Source organism: Nestor notabilis, unplaced genomic scaffold, assembly GCF_000696875.1.
Source record: "Nestor notabilis isolate BGI_N333 unplaced genomic scaffold, ASM69687v1 scaffold5044, whole genome shotgun sequence".
NCBI lineage: Eukaryota > Metazoa > Chordata > Aves > Psittaciformes > Psittacidae > Nestor > Nestor notabilis.
This window is the reverse complement of record NW_009926746.1, coordinates 92,000-108,766: the sequence shown is the minus strand read 5'-3', so window position 1 is coordinate 108,766 and position 16,767 is coordinate 92,000. Positions and strand designations below refer to the sequence as shown.

At 44.7% G+C, this 16,767-nt stretch overlaps 1 protein-coding gene across 1 annotated transcript in view; it reads left to right on the top strand.

Annotated features, from left to right (window-relative positions):
* The window catches only part of WTIP (Wilms tumor 1 interacting protein), a 54,594-nt gene that overhangs the window by 22,324 nt on the left and 15,503 nt on the right, over positions 1 to 16,767 (top strand). Inside the window, exon 3 of the mRNA XM_010013701.1 lies at positions 12,240 to 12,307. Within this exon, the coding sequence (XP_010012003.1) occupies positions 12,240 to 12,307 (68 nt within the window). The remainder of the gene's footprint in view (positions 1 to 12,239; positions 12,308 to 16,767) is intronic.

The following is a 16,767-nucleotide window of genomic DNA, read 5'->3' as shown; positions in this document are numbered from 1 at the left end:
TTCAGCAGCAGCGCCCTTTGATGCTGCTCACACTAAGGGGCTGACACATACAGTGCTGTGGGGAGGAAGAAAGTAAACTGTTCATGTGCAAATCCGTTCTTGTTTTTCTGAGACAACGCAGAAGATAGTTTAGGGAAATTGCTCATCTCCCTTGAGGCTGTCTTGCATGTTGTCACAGGATTGGGCTGTGTCCACTCCTTTCGTTCAACATACTTTATGTATAAAGTATTAGGAGCGAAGGTGATGCTGCAGCTCACTTTGTGCAGAGATGACATTCAGCAATCTGACTTGTTCCAGGTCTTGCTCAGGTTTCTGATTATCTGCTTCAGAGCTAGGCTAAGCTGTGATTTTTAGTTGAGGCTGAACTTGAATGAAGAAGAGAATAATGACTTGCAAGAAAGAAACTAGTAGCAATGGTGAGAGGTCTGCAGTGCACTCAGCTCAATAAGTTTACCTATCTTTTGCTAGTTAAGTTTGTCAGGTGAAATTTCTGGTGGGTTCTTGCCCTACTCCAAATGTCTGGATAGCAGTCCAGATGGTGTAGGGACCAGATACCATCTTTTGGATGTATTCCCAGAGAAACTATTTCCAGTTGTGTCTTACAGCAGTTCACTTCTTGTGAAGGCTGCTCACTGCAGTACAGAACTTGGTGGCTTGGTCATTTCTCCTGCTAGGACCTCACAACCGAGTGTGAACTTTCTGAGCCAGGACTATTGGTTCTACTTACGCATGTCCACCTCTGTGTTGTACAAAGAGTACCTGAACAGAATCTTAAAATGAGGTGATAGATAAGAATACCAGTTGTGCCATTTATTTCCACAGTTGACTGAAGTTTCAGGCTTTGACTTCCAAAGCTCTTCTCTAGTCTGGTGGTGATGCCTGTAGAGGCTGCTTTGTTCTTTAGGATGCAACAGGAGCTTGTGATCCGCGGAGGTTTAAAACAAACAAAAGAGAATGCTTCATACAATGCATAATGCAATTGTGGAACTTGCTGCCATAGGGACAGCATGGAGGCCAAAAGTATAAATGATCTCATAGAGGAATTAGACAAATTAAAGAAGGATTGGTCCAGTGAGGCTATTAAACATAATAGTTATGATGCAACCTGCAGTGCAGGAAGGCCTTAAGTGCTGGGTGCTGGAAGCTGAGAGGTTATTCTTGGGAATGCATCAGCCTGTGCAAACCCTGTTTCTAATGCTCTTTCGCATTGAGCTTCCACTCTTGGCCAGAGCTGAAGGCAGGATACTGTGCTAGATGGATCCTTGTTGTTGCCATCATGGTGGTTCTTGTTGGAGCTCAAATGAAAACCACCCACCATGTTGCATGGGTAGCTGCCAGCAGGGCTGCTTGGAAAGTTTGTGTCCTGCAAGAGACAGGAAGACCTGGGCTGGAATAGGCTGCAGTTTGGTGATTCATGGCTTTATTTTGCCATAGAATGGGCTGGCACTGAGACCCTGGGGTAGTGTGATAAGACAAGTACTCTTTCAAGACCTGGCTTAGAGGCAGCAGCTGGGAAAGTGGCATTCTTGGCTGATAAGAAGCAGGGTCTGTGATGGAGTGATGAGAGCTTCCCACAGTGGAAGCCACCTTGGGGGAAGAGCTCTACCCACTCCCCTCACAGCTTGCTGCATGCTGGGGAGGCCTCTTGTGGTTCGTAGCCAGTGATCTGTGATGCTTTGCCCTCGTTCTTCGCTTACTTCGCCTTTGTAAACCCAGCCCCAGGGAAAAAACCAAAACCAACTTAAGTACATTTAGTTTTAGTTTGCATTTCCCTATTAGTGTGTCTGCTTGCTAGCTTACTAAGAAACATATTTTAAGATGTATGTTAATCTGTAGGCCTAAAATAGGTATTAGATCAATGCAGACATTTGTATTTCAGTTTTTAAATATATGCTAGGCTTATGTTTTTACTAACTCCTTTTCAACATGAGTCCTTTTGGAGCTCTATGGAAATAATTTATGCCTTAGCCCTGAAATTGATGGGTGGTGTGGGATAGAATAAATACATAAGTGGGAGAGAAAGGAAACATCTGCCAATTTTAACTTTAGCAAATTATATGGAAGCTTAAAAGTATCTGCTAAGTTTATAGTATAGTCTTGCACAGGAACGCTTTACCCGAGTACCAGAGGTCAGAGATCTTCTCATCCCTGCAGCATTAAGTAACCTTTTGGTTAAATAACCTGACCGAAGAGTAGGAGGAGAAGGGAGGGAAGAGAGAATTCCACACTAGAGTAAACATGGCACGGAGATTATGGATACCCTGCCAAGAAAGGTGTGGTTTTCCAGCAAGGTAACAAAAGATATTAGCTAGCTATCTACATAATCCTGCTGGAGACTGACAGTGTAAGTCACACAGCTGGGTTGGGGCAGAAATGTACCCTCCGCTTCCTCTCCACCCAGTCTTGGGCTTGCTGGCTTTGGTGGTAGTGAATGCTGCAGTGTGGTCAGAGCAAGACACATTACCTGCCTCAGTGCAAGGGGTTTTGGCAGTGGAGTCGTGCTTTCTGGATAGACGGGTGCTTCCTTCAGTGCGATAGCTGACACGAGGCAAAATTGTAGGGAAGATAATGAAGTTTTTCACTTGACATCATGGCAGGTTAAGGTAAACTGCAGAGGAGGTGCTGGAGTTTACCCTGGGCTACAAACATGTCAAGATGATGAACTGCCTTGTGTTCATCTGGATTTTACCACACATTAGTAAGTGCACAGCAAAGACAGACTTCTTTTTTTCTCACACAGATAGTTCCTTGGGGCAGGTCTGCAGCTTGTATAAATTGTGATGAATTTGGTGACGCTGTCACGATTCACACCAGCTGCAAGTTCAGCTTCGCACAGTCGGCTGGGGTGGGAGGGGAGTGGTACTAGCACGTCTGTGCAGCAGGAGCCGGCACGCTGCTGCCGTGCTGGAGAGGTGGCGCGGAGCGCAGAGCAGTGCAGAACCTGGATAGCAGCCTAGAAATGGAAATGATAATTGTGTTGCACAAGAGCCTACTTTTGTGAGAGCCCAAGTAAGAGCTGGGCAGAGGTAATCGGGAGGAAAAACAGTCAACTGCCATCTGCCTCTCCAGGACAGATCAACTTGAGATGGAGAGCGAGAATGAATACTGACTTTGTAGGCACAGTTAATTTGCACTGAAAAACTCTTTTTTTAGTGTACAAATATGAATTAGTATAAGAAGTTAAACTATAGAAGAATTTTCAATTCAGATTTTAAAAATAATTTATTTTAAATGATAATATGAATTACAATTTTAAACCATTTTTGTGCTTGCCCTGCATTCATACTTTTAAAGTAAATCTCTCAATCTCTTAGAAGTGTTTGTTCCTATCTTGCCATGTCTGCCTACCTGATGATAATATTTGATTAGAATTTGCTCACAGACTCTGAATACTCTTCCATGAAAGAACCTATGTAAAGGGAGAAAACAATACACATCCTGTACTCCACCTTCATAGGCCTCTAGCATACGATGCCACCTTTTGTTTGCAAGAGTTTAAATTTCAAATAAAATCCCAGTATTCTTTTGGGGGAAAAAAAAGGGGAAAAAAAAAAAAAAAAAAAAAAGGAAAGGGCCTCTCCCCTGCTTAGATTGTCAAATCCCAGACTAGCCCGGAATTGAATAGGCCAAGTTGGTGACCTCAGGCAGAAAGAATGTTGGTTATTTACGTAGGGCTTCTGCTATTTTAGCAGCAAACCTTTTCTTCTGAAAGGACAATGTATACTGTTTTGTGTTTATGGCCAAGTAAAAAGCTTGTACATTTGAGATTTGCATCGTAATAGCCTCGTAACTCAATATACAGCATCCTCAAAAATAGCAGGGCAAGGCTCTGTTTTGTCTTAGGCAGTGCGGGTCTTTTAGAGGCTTTTACAAAAGTTCTCTGAAAAACTGTCCTACAGATTCAGCTGCTTATATATTTACTTTGGTGGCTTTTTTTCCCCTGGAGTTCTTCTTTTTTTCCAAACCTAAAATTACATGTGGTTTCTTTATGAGCTATCAGGCCAGTGCTCAAAATATTTTGATGCATCTCAAGCTAAGCTGTGCCTGCAGCTTGAAACCAGGAAAATGTGTGAGTGTGTGTGTGTGTGTAATTCACACATTGAGCATTTTTCCTGAAATAATGGAAGATCTTTACAGGCATTCTGGCCTGGTGGATGAGCCTGCAATTCCAAATGGTTTTTAAAGTGTGCCTTTCTCAATAGATCGTAACCATGAGGAGCTATTGTGCGAATAAAGCACACATTTAGGATCCAATCCTGCATTCCTTAAAGTCAATGGGAGTCTGAGCGTGAAAAGAATGCAGGATTGGGTCCTGAAACAGGGGAGCAAAACTGTGTGCCAGATTGCTTTGAAAAGAAGAATACAGCACATCCACAGTAGCTTTTTAGTGTTTCAGATTTCAAACGGCTGGAGTCTGTGAAAAGTGGCTTCTGCCAACAGGCAGTATCTTCTATTCAAAGGAATCTGGCATTGGTTTTTTTTTTCCTTCTATCTTAAAAACCTTGAAAGCCCCAGAAATTCACCCCTCCTTTCACAAAGCCTGAGCAGTTGAGCATTGTGAGGAGGGGACAGTGCTGGTGGGGGATGGAAGCTTCTCCAAGCCCAGGGGCTGGAGCTGGAGCAGTCCTCCCCATGGTCCTCCTGCAGTCCTTCCTGTGGTCCTCCGCTTTACGCATTCCCTTCCCTGCCCTGGCTCCTGCAGCGGGGGCTGTGCCTGGAATGCAGGAGCCCATCATGAAGAGGTGGTGCTCATGTTGCTTGGTGGTTTTGTGCTAGACCCCTGTAGAAGATGGAAGAGGGAAATGTAATTAACAGTTATTCTAGGGCTAAAGTAGCCTCGTTGCTCCCCGTTCTCAAGCAGGTGGAGTGGCAGGAACCCCATGTAAAGAAAAACTCTGTGCAGATAGACAGTCATAAGCCAGAGGGGAAAGGTGGAGAACGGCAGACCCCAACTCACATGTGAGTTGAACGAGAAATGATAATAAGATATTGGAAGTCTTTGGGTTTTTTTGGCACATCTGGAATCCTAGGCAGGTAAACCTCCTCTACCAAGTGAAAGAGAACAGATCTGGGTGAAATCCTGTCTCAGTTTGAGATGACTGGGAAGAGGTGGGTTGTTATTATGTAATGTTTTCAATGATTTATCCCATGTGTAAACTTGCTATTTCTCTTGAAGTTTCAGCTCCTGGAATCATCTAGTGACTTAAAGTTCAACATCCTCTTCTCAGAAATAATAGTTGTCCAAGCTGGGAATTTGTGGAGAGCAGAGTGAATTCTGGAGGTTTCCTTTACCCTTCAGCTTTTGAGTTGTTTTGCTCCTGGTTTCTCGATCTTCAGGGTGTGTACGTAAGAGAACACACACAGCCCGCCACAGCCCGTGGGTGCCATGTGGGGTATAAAAGTGCATTTGGGTGCTGTCTGCATTCAGGAGCATGGGCAGCCTGTGAATGTCCACCACATACAGGCTCTGAATCCGAGAAAAATCACCAGGTTTGGTGTGATGAAGTTTTCATTTGCACTGAGCAGTGACGGAGGCTGTGACTGCAGGTGGGCAGTGGACAGGCAGATACATCTGTTCAGCCCAAGCCACTTTGTTTCTGGTTTCACTTCTGTTTTCTCCCTTTACGTAGGTTCTTTCAGGAAAGAGTATTCAGAGTCTGTGAACAAATTGCACATTATTGGGGCAATATATGGTAATTTTCCTTACCTATTATAGTAGCTGGGAAATATTTGAGCAACTGTTGTTGCATATTAATCCTGTGTGTATGTTTACATGTTGCTTTATCCAGATGCTTTGAGAGACTGTCACTTAAGGTGCTATCAGGAGACTGGTAATGATGCTGGTGTCACATCAGTCACTGCAGAGATGGTGTCTGAAGCAGTTAACAAGCAATTAGGTCCATATTTAACATTGCTAACTAAAACAATTATGCACAGTTCTTCAGTCAGTCAGGCATGAAGAGTCAGGGCTGCCGTGCTCAGAAAGCAGTGCGAGTTGTGGACCAAAGCTTCCAGAATGCAGAGATTCTCACAGAGTGTCCTGTTCAGCCTTAGAATTGACAATGAGTAAAATAAGAAGGAAGGGGAAGAAATCCCAGTGAGAATCACAGAATGGTTTGAGTTGGAAGAGACCTTAAAACTCATGTAGTTCCAACCCCCTGCCGCTGGCAGGGACACCTACCCCTAGACCAGGTTGCTCAAAGCCCCATCTAAGCAATGAGAGAAGCAATGTGATGTGTTTTTTTTCCTCCAGAAAGAGCTGTCAAAGGTGCATTTGTGTTGCTGCTGTGAGACAAGTGTGGAGCAACTTGTGGGTGCCCCTTTCTGACGGGAGCAGTGCTAGGGCCTTGAGCAAGCCCCATTGCCATAGGGCAGCTGCAGCCGTCCTGCCTGTCCTGCTGCACCCTGCACCCTGCTCACTGCCTGCGCAGGGGCTCCTAGGTGGCCGTGCTGCATGGCAGAAGTGGCAGCAGAGCTGAGGTCTGTGCTCATGTGTGGCCAGACCTACCCAGGCATGCCTCCAGCCACCAGGAATGGCAGGTACTTGAATAACACTCCCTAGCGATAGCTTGGGCTGTTCAGGGTTTTAATTAGGTCTGCTTTATCTTTAGCAGTGATACGTACAGCTGAACTCTTTGATTGCACTCCATATGGGGAGGTTTTAATTACATTTTCTGACTCAAATACAATCCTCTTGGTCCACAGAGCTGTAACGTTAGAAATAACAAGGACATTATTAGTCATCTCGCACTTCGTTCTCTCTAATGCTGAAACTTCCCTGCATGAAGTTCTGACAAGAGGCACATCTGTCATGAGAGAGATCGTGATGGTGAGGAGGGACGCTGGTGTTATCTGGGAGGCAAGGCTGGGGCTGCAGCATTCCCATTATGTCAGAGGGGAGCTGTTTGGTTTTAAGTAGCGTCAGGCACTGAAACAATGCAGGCTTTTCACATGAACTTGCTTACATTACAATACTAGTAAATCATGATTATTACCCAACAGTTGTATGTTTTTAATCATCAAAGTACTTAAAATATTATAATAATGCGTGGCACTTTTCAACTTCAAAGCACGCTGCAAACAGTAATTAGGTCTAATAACCATGCTGTGACAGTGAGACATTGCTATCTCTTGTCTTAAAAAGGCGAGGGGGGTGTTAGCCCCTGACGGGGTTGCATCATCCCATGTGAGACTGGAGATCTACCACTGAAAGCTGTGACTTGATAAACTCACCTCCCTATAGGCAAATACCCCGCTGCCAGCAGCGGCAGGGAGGGCTTTGGAGGTGCTTTTGGGGCTAGTGGGGAGGGGGCAGGACATGTTCAGTGCTCTTTCAAGCACCTCCTCAAGGCCGTAAAGCCTGGTCTGATTCACATTTTGTTCCATGAGGGCCTGGAGCAGCTTTTGAAACAGTGTTGGAAAAAATTTTGCCCCATCTTGGCTGCCTGGCTGGTGTGTTTTCACCACCCAGCAAAGTGTTGTGGAAACTGGAGAGAATAGCTGTGGACAGCCTGTGTCAACTGTGGGTCATTTTTCCTTTTGCAAGCTGAATCTCTGAGTCGAGTCCTTTGCTAAAGCAGCAGCTCTCCTGTTCCTTCCTTTTAGTTTGCAGCACATAAGAGATAAAATTATGCAGGAAGCAATTGCTAGACACGTTTAAATATCAGAGACTCATAAACCAGTTAAATGTGAAAATTTATATTAAAAATCTAGAACTGATTCTGATTTTATGTGTATTTGTAAAGTTCAAAAGCTTGCATTCTCTTGGATGTTTGTGTGTTGGTCGCAAACACCAGTTATTGTTCCTTGGGACAGAGTCATTTCTAGCTTGCATTTTATTAACTACTCGATTATCTACAGGAATCTTTGCCCTCTTTGCTGGAGCATTTGTGAGGTCTCTGTTGCCCACTTGAGATGGTGGAATCCCCTTATCCTGGTGCTCACAACCCCCCTCAAAGGTGTGGTGTCAGTCAGGAAAAGTTACTTGCGGCAAGCATTTGCTGTCACTGGGAGTGCATAAGCTTTGTTTTCTACAATAAAACAAGGCTAAAGAGCACTTGCACTGCACCAGCTACTAAGAAGGAGAAAAAAATGACAGCTGTACCTGAACCCAGGAGAGGGGGGAAAAGGGGCTTCCCTATCAAAGCTGGTGTTACATGCCTGCAGGCTGGGTGGTTCTACCCCATCTGTGGTCCCCCCTCCACATTCCCAGCCAACCTGCTGCTCCCCTGGTCGGTGTGAAATGGAGCCTCTCGCTGCTGTTGGGAACTGGTCTGACAGGGCAGACGTGCCAAGGTGGGTATCCAGCAGGAGGAGGAGAGAAGCACAGTGTGTGTGTGTGTGTGTGTGAAACCCAGTACTTGTTGAACTCTGCGCTAGGCTGCTGGTTATAACTGCTCATTATTATTATAATGAGCTATCGGCAAGTTGCATCAAGTTTTGTCAGAAACTCTTGACTTTTTTTGTTTCAATATTACGAAAGCAAACAGTAACCCAGGCTTGGCTACACGCAGCCATTCAAAGGATGGCCAGGCAGCAGGTTCTGTGGACCCATGGGCAGGATGGTATTACTTGTCTAGCTGGCTGGGCGCTTGACTCAGGTGGCTAAAGTAGCATTAGGGGTTTTAAACTTGTAATCTCTGCCTGATTGAGAATAATATGTTATGGCTACAGAGAAGAGGCTGGTGCTGTGCAGGCCCTTGTGTTGCCCCAGAAGGGCCACGAAGGTGCTTCAAGGGCTGGAACACCTCTGCTGTGGACAGGCTCAGACAGCTGGGCTTGCTCAGCCTGGAAGAAGGCTCCAGGGAAACCTTCTCTAACAGTGTTCCAATACCTAAAGGGGGCCTACAAGAAATCTGGAGAGGAACTTTTTACGAGGGCAGGTAGTGACAGGACAAGGGAGAATGGCTTTAAACTGACAGGGGAGATTTAGATTAGATCCTAGGCAGAAGCTCTTCCCTCTGAGGGTGCTGAGGCCCAGAGAAGCTGTGGCTGCCCCATCCCCGGCAGGGTTCAAGGCCAGGATGGACACAGGAGCTTGGGGACCTTGGAGCAACATGGGCTAGTGGAAGGTGTCCCTGCCTATGGTAGGGGGGTTGGAATTAGATGAGCTTTAGGGTCCCTTCCAACCCAAATCGTTCTATGATTCTCTGGTATGACTTGGGAGGTGAAACTGCCTTGTCCAGTACATCAAGCTCAGGGCAGATATTCTAATGTCAAGATGCTGCATCCACCCAGCTGCAGGGCTGCCCTGGGGCTGGGAGGTACCAACGCTGCTGCATCTCCTCAGGCTTTGTATCTCCCTGGCTGCAACTGCCAGCACTTTGCTCTTCATTGCAGTTTTCACATGATGCCCTGGCACTTGCAGAGTTTGGTGTCTGACCATGTTCAGGGCTATTGTTTAGCAAGCTCTTCTGTGGGGTGAGTGGAATGTATATTTTTGCCTTTATTTCTAAAATGCAGTATGTAGAAGCCAATATAGTGCACCAGGATTATTTGCTTGAAAACTTGCTGTTTGTTGTTTGTGAGATAACGTAAGATCCCTGAATGAAATTCTTCTAAGGGAAAAGGCCTGTCAATTATTGCTAATAATAGTATTTATCATGTGAGCATGCTGCCTGCCTGCTTTATGAGTTTAGGCAAGTCGGTTCCCTAATAGGTGGCTGTAAAATGGGGAAAATGGTATTTTTCCTCATTGTTTAAAGGTGTTGCGCTGTGAGTGCTGCATGAGACAGAGGTGTTTCACCACGGCCGCTGTACGGCAGGGAGGGCAGCGGGCTGTGTTTGGCAGTGTAGGGTGTGAGCAGGGGCTCACAAGTTATGCACTGGCTGAGGAGGAGGCTTGCAGTTAGGTGAGCTTGTTTTGTGTCGCAGAGCCATCAGCTGCCAAATGCATCTGATAACATAAATGTCTTTGAGAGCCAGCCCAAAACATCGTTTTTGCCTTGTTAGCTTTGGGTCTTAGGCTTCCCACTCCTGCCCAGTCCAGGAAAGCTCTGGCCCCATGGGCTTCTGCCAATGATGCTGCCCTATGGAAACAACAAGAGCAGAATTTGGGGTGTTTCTATTAACCTGGGCACTGCCAAGCTACATGGGATAGAAAGGGGATGTGCAGGTCCTCATGAACCTTCTGCAATGCCTCAGGAGATGCTGACGCCTCCCCAAATTAGGGAATTCCTTTCCTGCAGAGATCCTTCCAGCAACAGAGTTCAGGACTTGTTCCTAATTATCTCTGCTGCTTCCAACCATAATGGTGTGTGGTGAGGGTTGATGGCCAGCGCTTCTCTGCCTGAAGCAAATGCCCAAGCTCTGCTCTGGTGATGTGTGTGAGCAAGGTAGAAGTGCTGCATCAGCACGTTCAAGGCAAGTCCCTATTCTGGGTGCAGCCACTTGACTTCCACCATCTAAAGACAAGTTGTATATCAATTCTGGGTCTGGCAGAGCCAATATGTCTTTTAAAAAGCCATTCTGGCCTCTTTCCTTTTCTTCCCTCCCTTCCATTTACCTTTCCTTTCCCTTTCACTGGAGAGGTTTAAAACAGCTTGGATAAGCAGGGGAGACAATCCACAGGTTCATCTGCATCAGTTGAGAGAGGCCCTGTGGCCCACTAATTACTGTCCCAGCCCCATGCCTTGTTTGTGTGACATGTAGGATGGACCCGTTTGACCTAAGAGTCCCAGAGGAGATAGGACAGTCTCAGTGCATTGCCCATGCTACCAGGCTCCTGGTCCCCACCAGAGCTACCAGGCAGCTGGAAAGACAAACAAGAGCTGACTCCACCTACCAGCAGTATGGAGACAGCGGCCCGTGAGATCGACAGCCCAAGAATGTGCACACAAAAGAAGCATTTCCCTCGGCCACGACAGTAAAACCGCCAGACAACCACATGCAGCATGTGATTTCCCAAAAGCATCAGCCCAGATCCCAACTTCTTTGTGCCACAAACTGTTTCCCAGGATCAGATCACAGTGGCAACGTGTAAAAGGCATTTTCAAGCACTGAAAATTAATCATATTTTCCTCAACATTGTTTATGGAAACCCTGGAGAGCGCTCCTGCCCCTCTGTGCTCAGCCAGCTGGCTCAGCTTGCTGGCCCTTGGAGTCAAACCCTCCGCAAAGACCAGCCTTGTTTATGGTGGAGCCACTCACTCTGCCTCCATAGGAGACATCCAGGCTTATTCTGTGGAGTAAAAGCTTCGGCAGTGACCAGGGAGGCTCATCTGTTGACCTGTAAATACAGATCCTGTTGCCCTCATCCTCACTCCGTGTCACTGCTAAAAGCAGCAGGTATGCATGGTAGGCACTGTGCGCTCTGCTTGCCAAGGCTGCAGACGGCTTGTGAGAGCACCCAAGCATTTGGGAGCTTTGGCCAGTGGGACTCTGGCACAGAGTGGAAATAGGTGAGTCAGGATGAGTGTGGTTTCCCTTCTCACTGCTTTTCATTGATAAAATGGTGTTGCTTTCAGTAGAGCAGCTCTGGTGCAAGACAGATCTGATGTATTCTATCTGAGAACTGTTTGGGCTGGGTGGCTTTTGAATTCCTGGGTTTAATCCTTTTTGTTGTGACTCTCTGGAGTCTGTTGTGCATTCTTAGCTGTAAAGGGAGCCATCAGTTAATGACGATCACAGGCTTTGTCAATAGAGTTCCAAAAGTGCTAATGAAATGGCAAACATTCAAACTTGAAAATGTTTCCAGTGTGATTTTTTTTTCCTGCCCTTCCCTTCATCATGTATGCCTTGTACTGCTCTAGTAATGCAGGCAGCTGTGCGTGTAGCTCCTGTGGCATTGCTGAATGTATTAATATTGGTAAAGGTGACAGGAACATACACTTGTAGTGTCCCTTGTTTGGTCCTTCAGAGATAAACACCTTGCTGATGCTGATTGCAGTAGGCGTATGCCTGTTGTGATTTCACCTGCTAAGGAAATGGTCTCAATTTACAAATGAGCCTTCTCCCACAGAATAGTAATTTTTGGGTTTAGATTTCCAGGAACTATTGTCAGCTGGGTTCCATGACCTGCACTTAGAAGCAACATTTAGTTGATAAGGAATTCGTTAAGGCAGGATGGAGCTGGGAGCCAAACCACCACCCATATCTCTGGATGGAGCGTAGGGGAATAGAGGGGCCTGGAGCTGGCCATACAGACAGGCACAGCAGGGTGTGCTTTCCGCTTTGCATCCTGAGTAGTGACTGGGTTTGGGCATGGAGCACAAAATGCTAACAGTACTGTGTTTTAACAGGGAGAAGACTACGAGGAAAAGCGTTCTACAATGTCAATGGGAAGGTGTACTGTGAAGAAGACTTCCTAGTAAGTAAGATTTCAGGCTTTTTTTTTTTTTCTGTTTTGTTTTTAAATCAAATTGTTCTTTTATATTGGTTTGTTTGCTTTGAGACAGTTTAGTCACCTGAGGCCTCCTGCCAGTGCTAGAATTGGGAAGCATTTACCACTAACTCCGTAACAGCAGTATCAGGCCCTTGGTTTGAAGTGGTGGCTATGAAACCAAGTACATAACTGTCCATAAGCCATCACGAAGTGTAAATTATGAGAATAAACACTGGAGCTGCTCAAGCCTTGGTCTTGAATTGCAGCCACAAAGGCTCGCCTGCCAAGCCTAGAGCTCAAAGTCAAACACCTGGGGAATACCAATCATAACAAGAGGGGAGACGTTTTTGACTGGAGCACGTCATCGCCGTGTACAATGTTGCTTTGTTGCAGGCACAGTTTTAATCACTGCCCTGCTCAAAGTGATGTGGAGCTGCATTGTGATTAGCTAAAAACTGTTAGCCACGGAGGAGCAACTAATTTTCTCTCCGTGTGCACAGAGCTTTCATAAACGCTTTATTTTAATAGGGACTAAGTCATGAAAAGAAAAATGGAGCTTGTTGCAGAACTGTGTTGTTCCAAAAATAAAATATTTGTGCAATCAAGGGTGAGGATTGCGCAGGACACAGAGAATGATTTGATAAGTGGCAGACCATTTATAATTAAGATTAAGAGGACAGCATGGCTGGGAATTGAAATGAGAGAGGAATGATATATTTTAGCTTGGAGGATGATGAATTGGAGAATCAGTATGTTGAATTTATACCACCTTTATTTATTGAAATACCAGCTTGGGTCTTCCAGAACGACTTTCCATTTCTAATGAAAATATGGCTGTGCTTTTTGCAAAGGAATTATTCAAAATATATCCCAAAACAAAAATGTTACTGGCAGTTCAGAGTGTGCAAATGCGTTTCTCATCAACGCAATCCATAAAAATCATGGAAATTCCCCAAATACAAGCCGTATTTGCCTTCATGTCTTACACCTTTACTCTCAGCCTACCACAGCTGGACCCTGTTGAAAAGAGTGAATTATATTTTGTGTGGAAAATAAGTTTCTTGTTATAATTTAAATGTGTTACTGTTTTGCTGGCATTTTGGAGAGAAAATTATTTTTCTCTCTTGATTTTTCAGTTGGTTCCCCCCCCACACCCCGTGTTTCTGCAAAATCATGTGGAGAGGGAGAAGAGGTGGTGTGTGCGATAGAGGGGCTCAGACCTTTGAGATTTTTATTTTGAACTGCGTACTTTCCCCATGGTCAAAACTTTTCATCCAGATTTAATGATACAATTGTTGTTATTAGGTTGTAATTCCAGCCTAACCATGAGAATTTAAAATCTAAAAATCTCAATCTTTTGGACAACATTTTGTTTTCAAGGGATAGAGGAACCTCTTTAATTCCTCGACATAGTCTGTAGTCAGCTTCTGAAGGGAAATACTTACAGTGATTTTGCCAGGAAAACTGAGGTTAAGGGCCTGATAGGAATAAACTCTGCACATTAGGGAACTGTGGGGACATTTAAAGCACAGATTTAGAAGTCCAAACCTTCCATAAGTGTGTCTTAGCAGATTCCCAGTATCACAGAGGGATGGGAGAGAAGCAGACCACGGGACTAATGGCTGTGTAAGTCAGCAAAGAAATCACATTCTGACATTGTCCCTGCCTGTGTTAAGCCAGCTGCTTCTCAGTGATTTCATCTTCTCTCAGTTCCCCTGAGGAAATGTTATAGCAAGAATACTAGGAATTGTCTTGTTTCCCTAAGAAAATAAAACAACTTTGCTTAATTTAGAGTTCTATGGACAGAGAAAGCTCAAAGCTTTTCTCAAAGTCAGAGGAAAAGGTTGAAAAGTGGAAATTAAAAAAGAAATAATTTAACTACTCCATATTCCCAGGTCTTGCTCTTAACCGCTTGGAAACCTCAGTCCTTTCTAAAAAGAGGTGTTTTCAGTCCAAAGCAGATAGCAAAAGCTTTTTCTTTATAACAGAATTTAAATCTATTGTAACTCCAAATCTTAGTGCATTTTTAAACATGAATTCCCTGCTGTGACAGTATGGTAGTGGGATGTCATTCTTAGGTAGCAGCATAAGAAAAAGATTAATTTAATTTGGAGAGGTAGTCTACCTCTGTTATAATTGTATTCCAGCTAATAAATTACTGTCCCCAGGTGGTGTCCTTGCTCTTCCATAGCTTTTGTTTGCCTGGGAGCTGGTCAAGATAATTAGATGCTCCTGTAGGTATGGGAGCCGGGTCACAGCTCTTCGGAGTTGTGACCCTGCAGCTTGTGACCTGGTTATGTCAAGTATGACACAAAGATAACAGGAATTGGAAAGCAGAGCAGCTTCAGAAAATTGGGCAGGAGGTACTGTGCTTATCAGGCTGGGGTCAGTGATGAAATACAACTGAGTTGGAGGGGCCTGTGTGTGCATGGTTAGGCTTGCAACGGCAGGATGATCTTTCGATGGATTGCCAAGGATGGATGTGAGGAGTTGCATTGCCTACAGTCCCGCCAAAGCAGCAGCGGTTTGAGTGAGCCCCTCATTTGCCTTTCCAGCAAGAGTCATGCTGGTAGGAAGCAGCTGACTTGCAAATGTAATACCAAATGGGAACAAGGGTGGTAGGAGCCTTCCCGCTACCTGCAGGAGAACCCTGCCCCTTCCCACCCTCAGCAGGCAGCATGGAGGGCTGTAGTTCTTGCAGAGTTCTGTCCCTCCCCATTGTTACCTCTGTGTATCCCATGAATGTGATGCAGGTGCTTCTTCCCCATCATCCCTGACATCGCTCTGGGGATGTCCTGCAGGCCAGGCAGGCAAGACACAGGAACTGTGGTCAGTTTCACTTTGGGATTGCAGAAAATAGCACATGAACAATGATGGGAGGAAAACCTGAAGCTGTTCTTGCTGTGAACCAGTCAATATAGGAAATTTTAGGGAAGAATTTATATTATTTATGGGTTTCTTCTTACTGTAACTGTTAGAAATGTTTAGCATCCTATAGATGTCAGTATTTTAACTCTACTGTAACACTGCTGTTTTCTGTGTCAGAACGGCTCCTGCCAGAGCAGAGTCCCCAGAGCTGTGGTTGGTGGCTTGTATGTGATACCTGGTTCTTTAACTTCCACTCAAAACAGGTCAGCTCTTCCCCTCTATCAAAGGTGATGCATGGAATACCCTGCATTACTGCATATGGTCCATGAAGGAAAGACCTTGAGAAAAGTCATTACCTGATCCTTAAAAGTGCCAGAGTTGTTTCCAAACAAATCGGTCCATGAAAGTGCGACGTAAGGAGCTGCTAGCGTCAAGTGTTCAAAATTAGGGCCTTTCTTTGAAAAGTGCTTTTGATTTCTGGACAAAAGGTGTTAGAGAAATGTTCATGTTATTCATTATAAGTAATTTCCACTGCACAGCCATAAAGCTATCCAAAGTGCAGATACACCCATCAAAACCTTTGGCAATAGCCACAAGGTACATTCTTCTAGCAAATAGTTTTCCCACATGTTTGCTGTTACTGAGGGCACAGATTATCTTTCTCTGAATCAGGCAGCTTAGTTTGCTCATTCTTTTCAGGGAAGAAGTGCTACAGGTTCTTAGGCATACTTGTGGAGCTGTGGATGGGGAAGGGATGCTGCATGCCATGGTCATCCTCATACATCCTTTGCTTTAGCTCCAGGGAAGATCCAGTCACTCTTTTTCATGCCACCTTAAAGTAGCAAGTCCAGCAATATCCAAGTCTTGCCTTAGCCCTGTTAGGATGTTTTTTTCATGAAAGGAAATAAAACAAATGGCAGTTAATCCTTCCCTGAAAGCTGTTCGGACACAGATGGGTAACTAGCCATAACAGGGACACTGTTCCTGGTGCAGTGAACGAAAAATAAATGCCTTGCTGTGTAATAAATAATCCCAGTCAGATGTTCATGTTCCATTTTGTTGATAAATTGCTGCATAATCATGGGTGATGGAAAAACAGCTCAATAATTCTGTCTTTCCCTTTCAATGCTTAAATATCATGTAAAGAAATTTAAAAGAAATTACTGTTTTTCTTGGCAAAAAAGACTTAAAATATGTCACCAAAGCAACCTGAATCTTAGATCTATTATGTCTTCTTTGCCTTTTCTTTTTTTTTCTTTTTGAAAGGCTTTTCCTTTTTCTCTTGAGGTAATGAACATTATTGAGTGGGGGTCCAGTAGAGATTAAGAAATTGGAGAATTCCCTCCAGGGAGGAGATGAAAGGGAAAAATGAACCTCATGACAGATGTTAGTTCCATTGCTTAATGCACGACTGGAAGACACTTAGATGCTCTGAAAATAACCTATTACAGGCACCATAAGCAGCAGTGCATAGCATTAAGGTCATCCAAACCTTCCCCTTTTAAGATTACCTCTTTCACTGTCTTATAACTTTGCCAAATTTGTGACTTGTGACTGCTGAGGACACTCTCCTACAA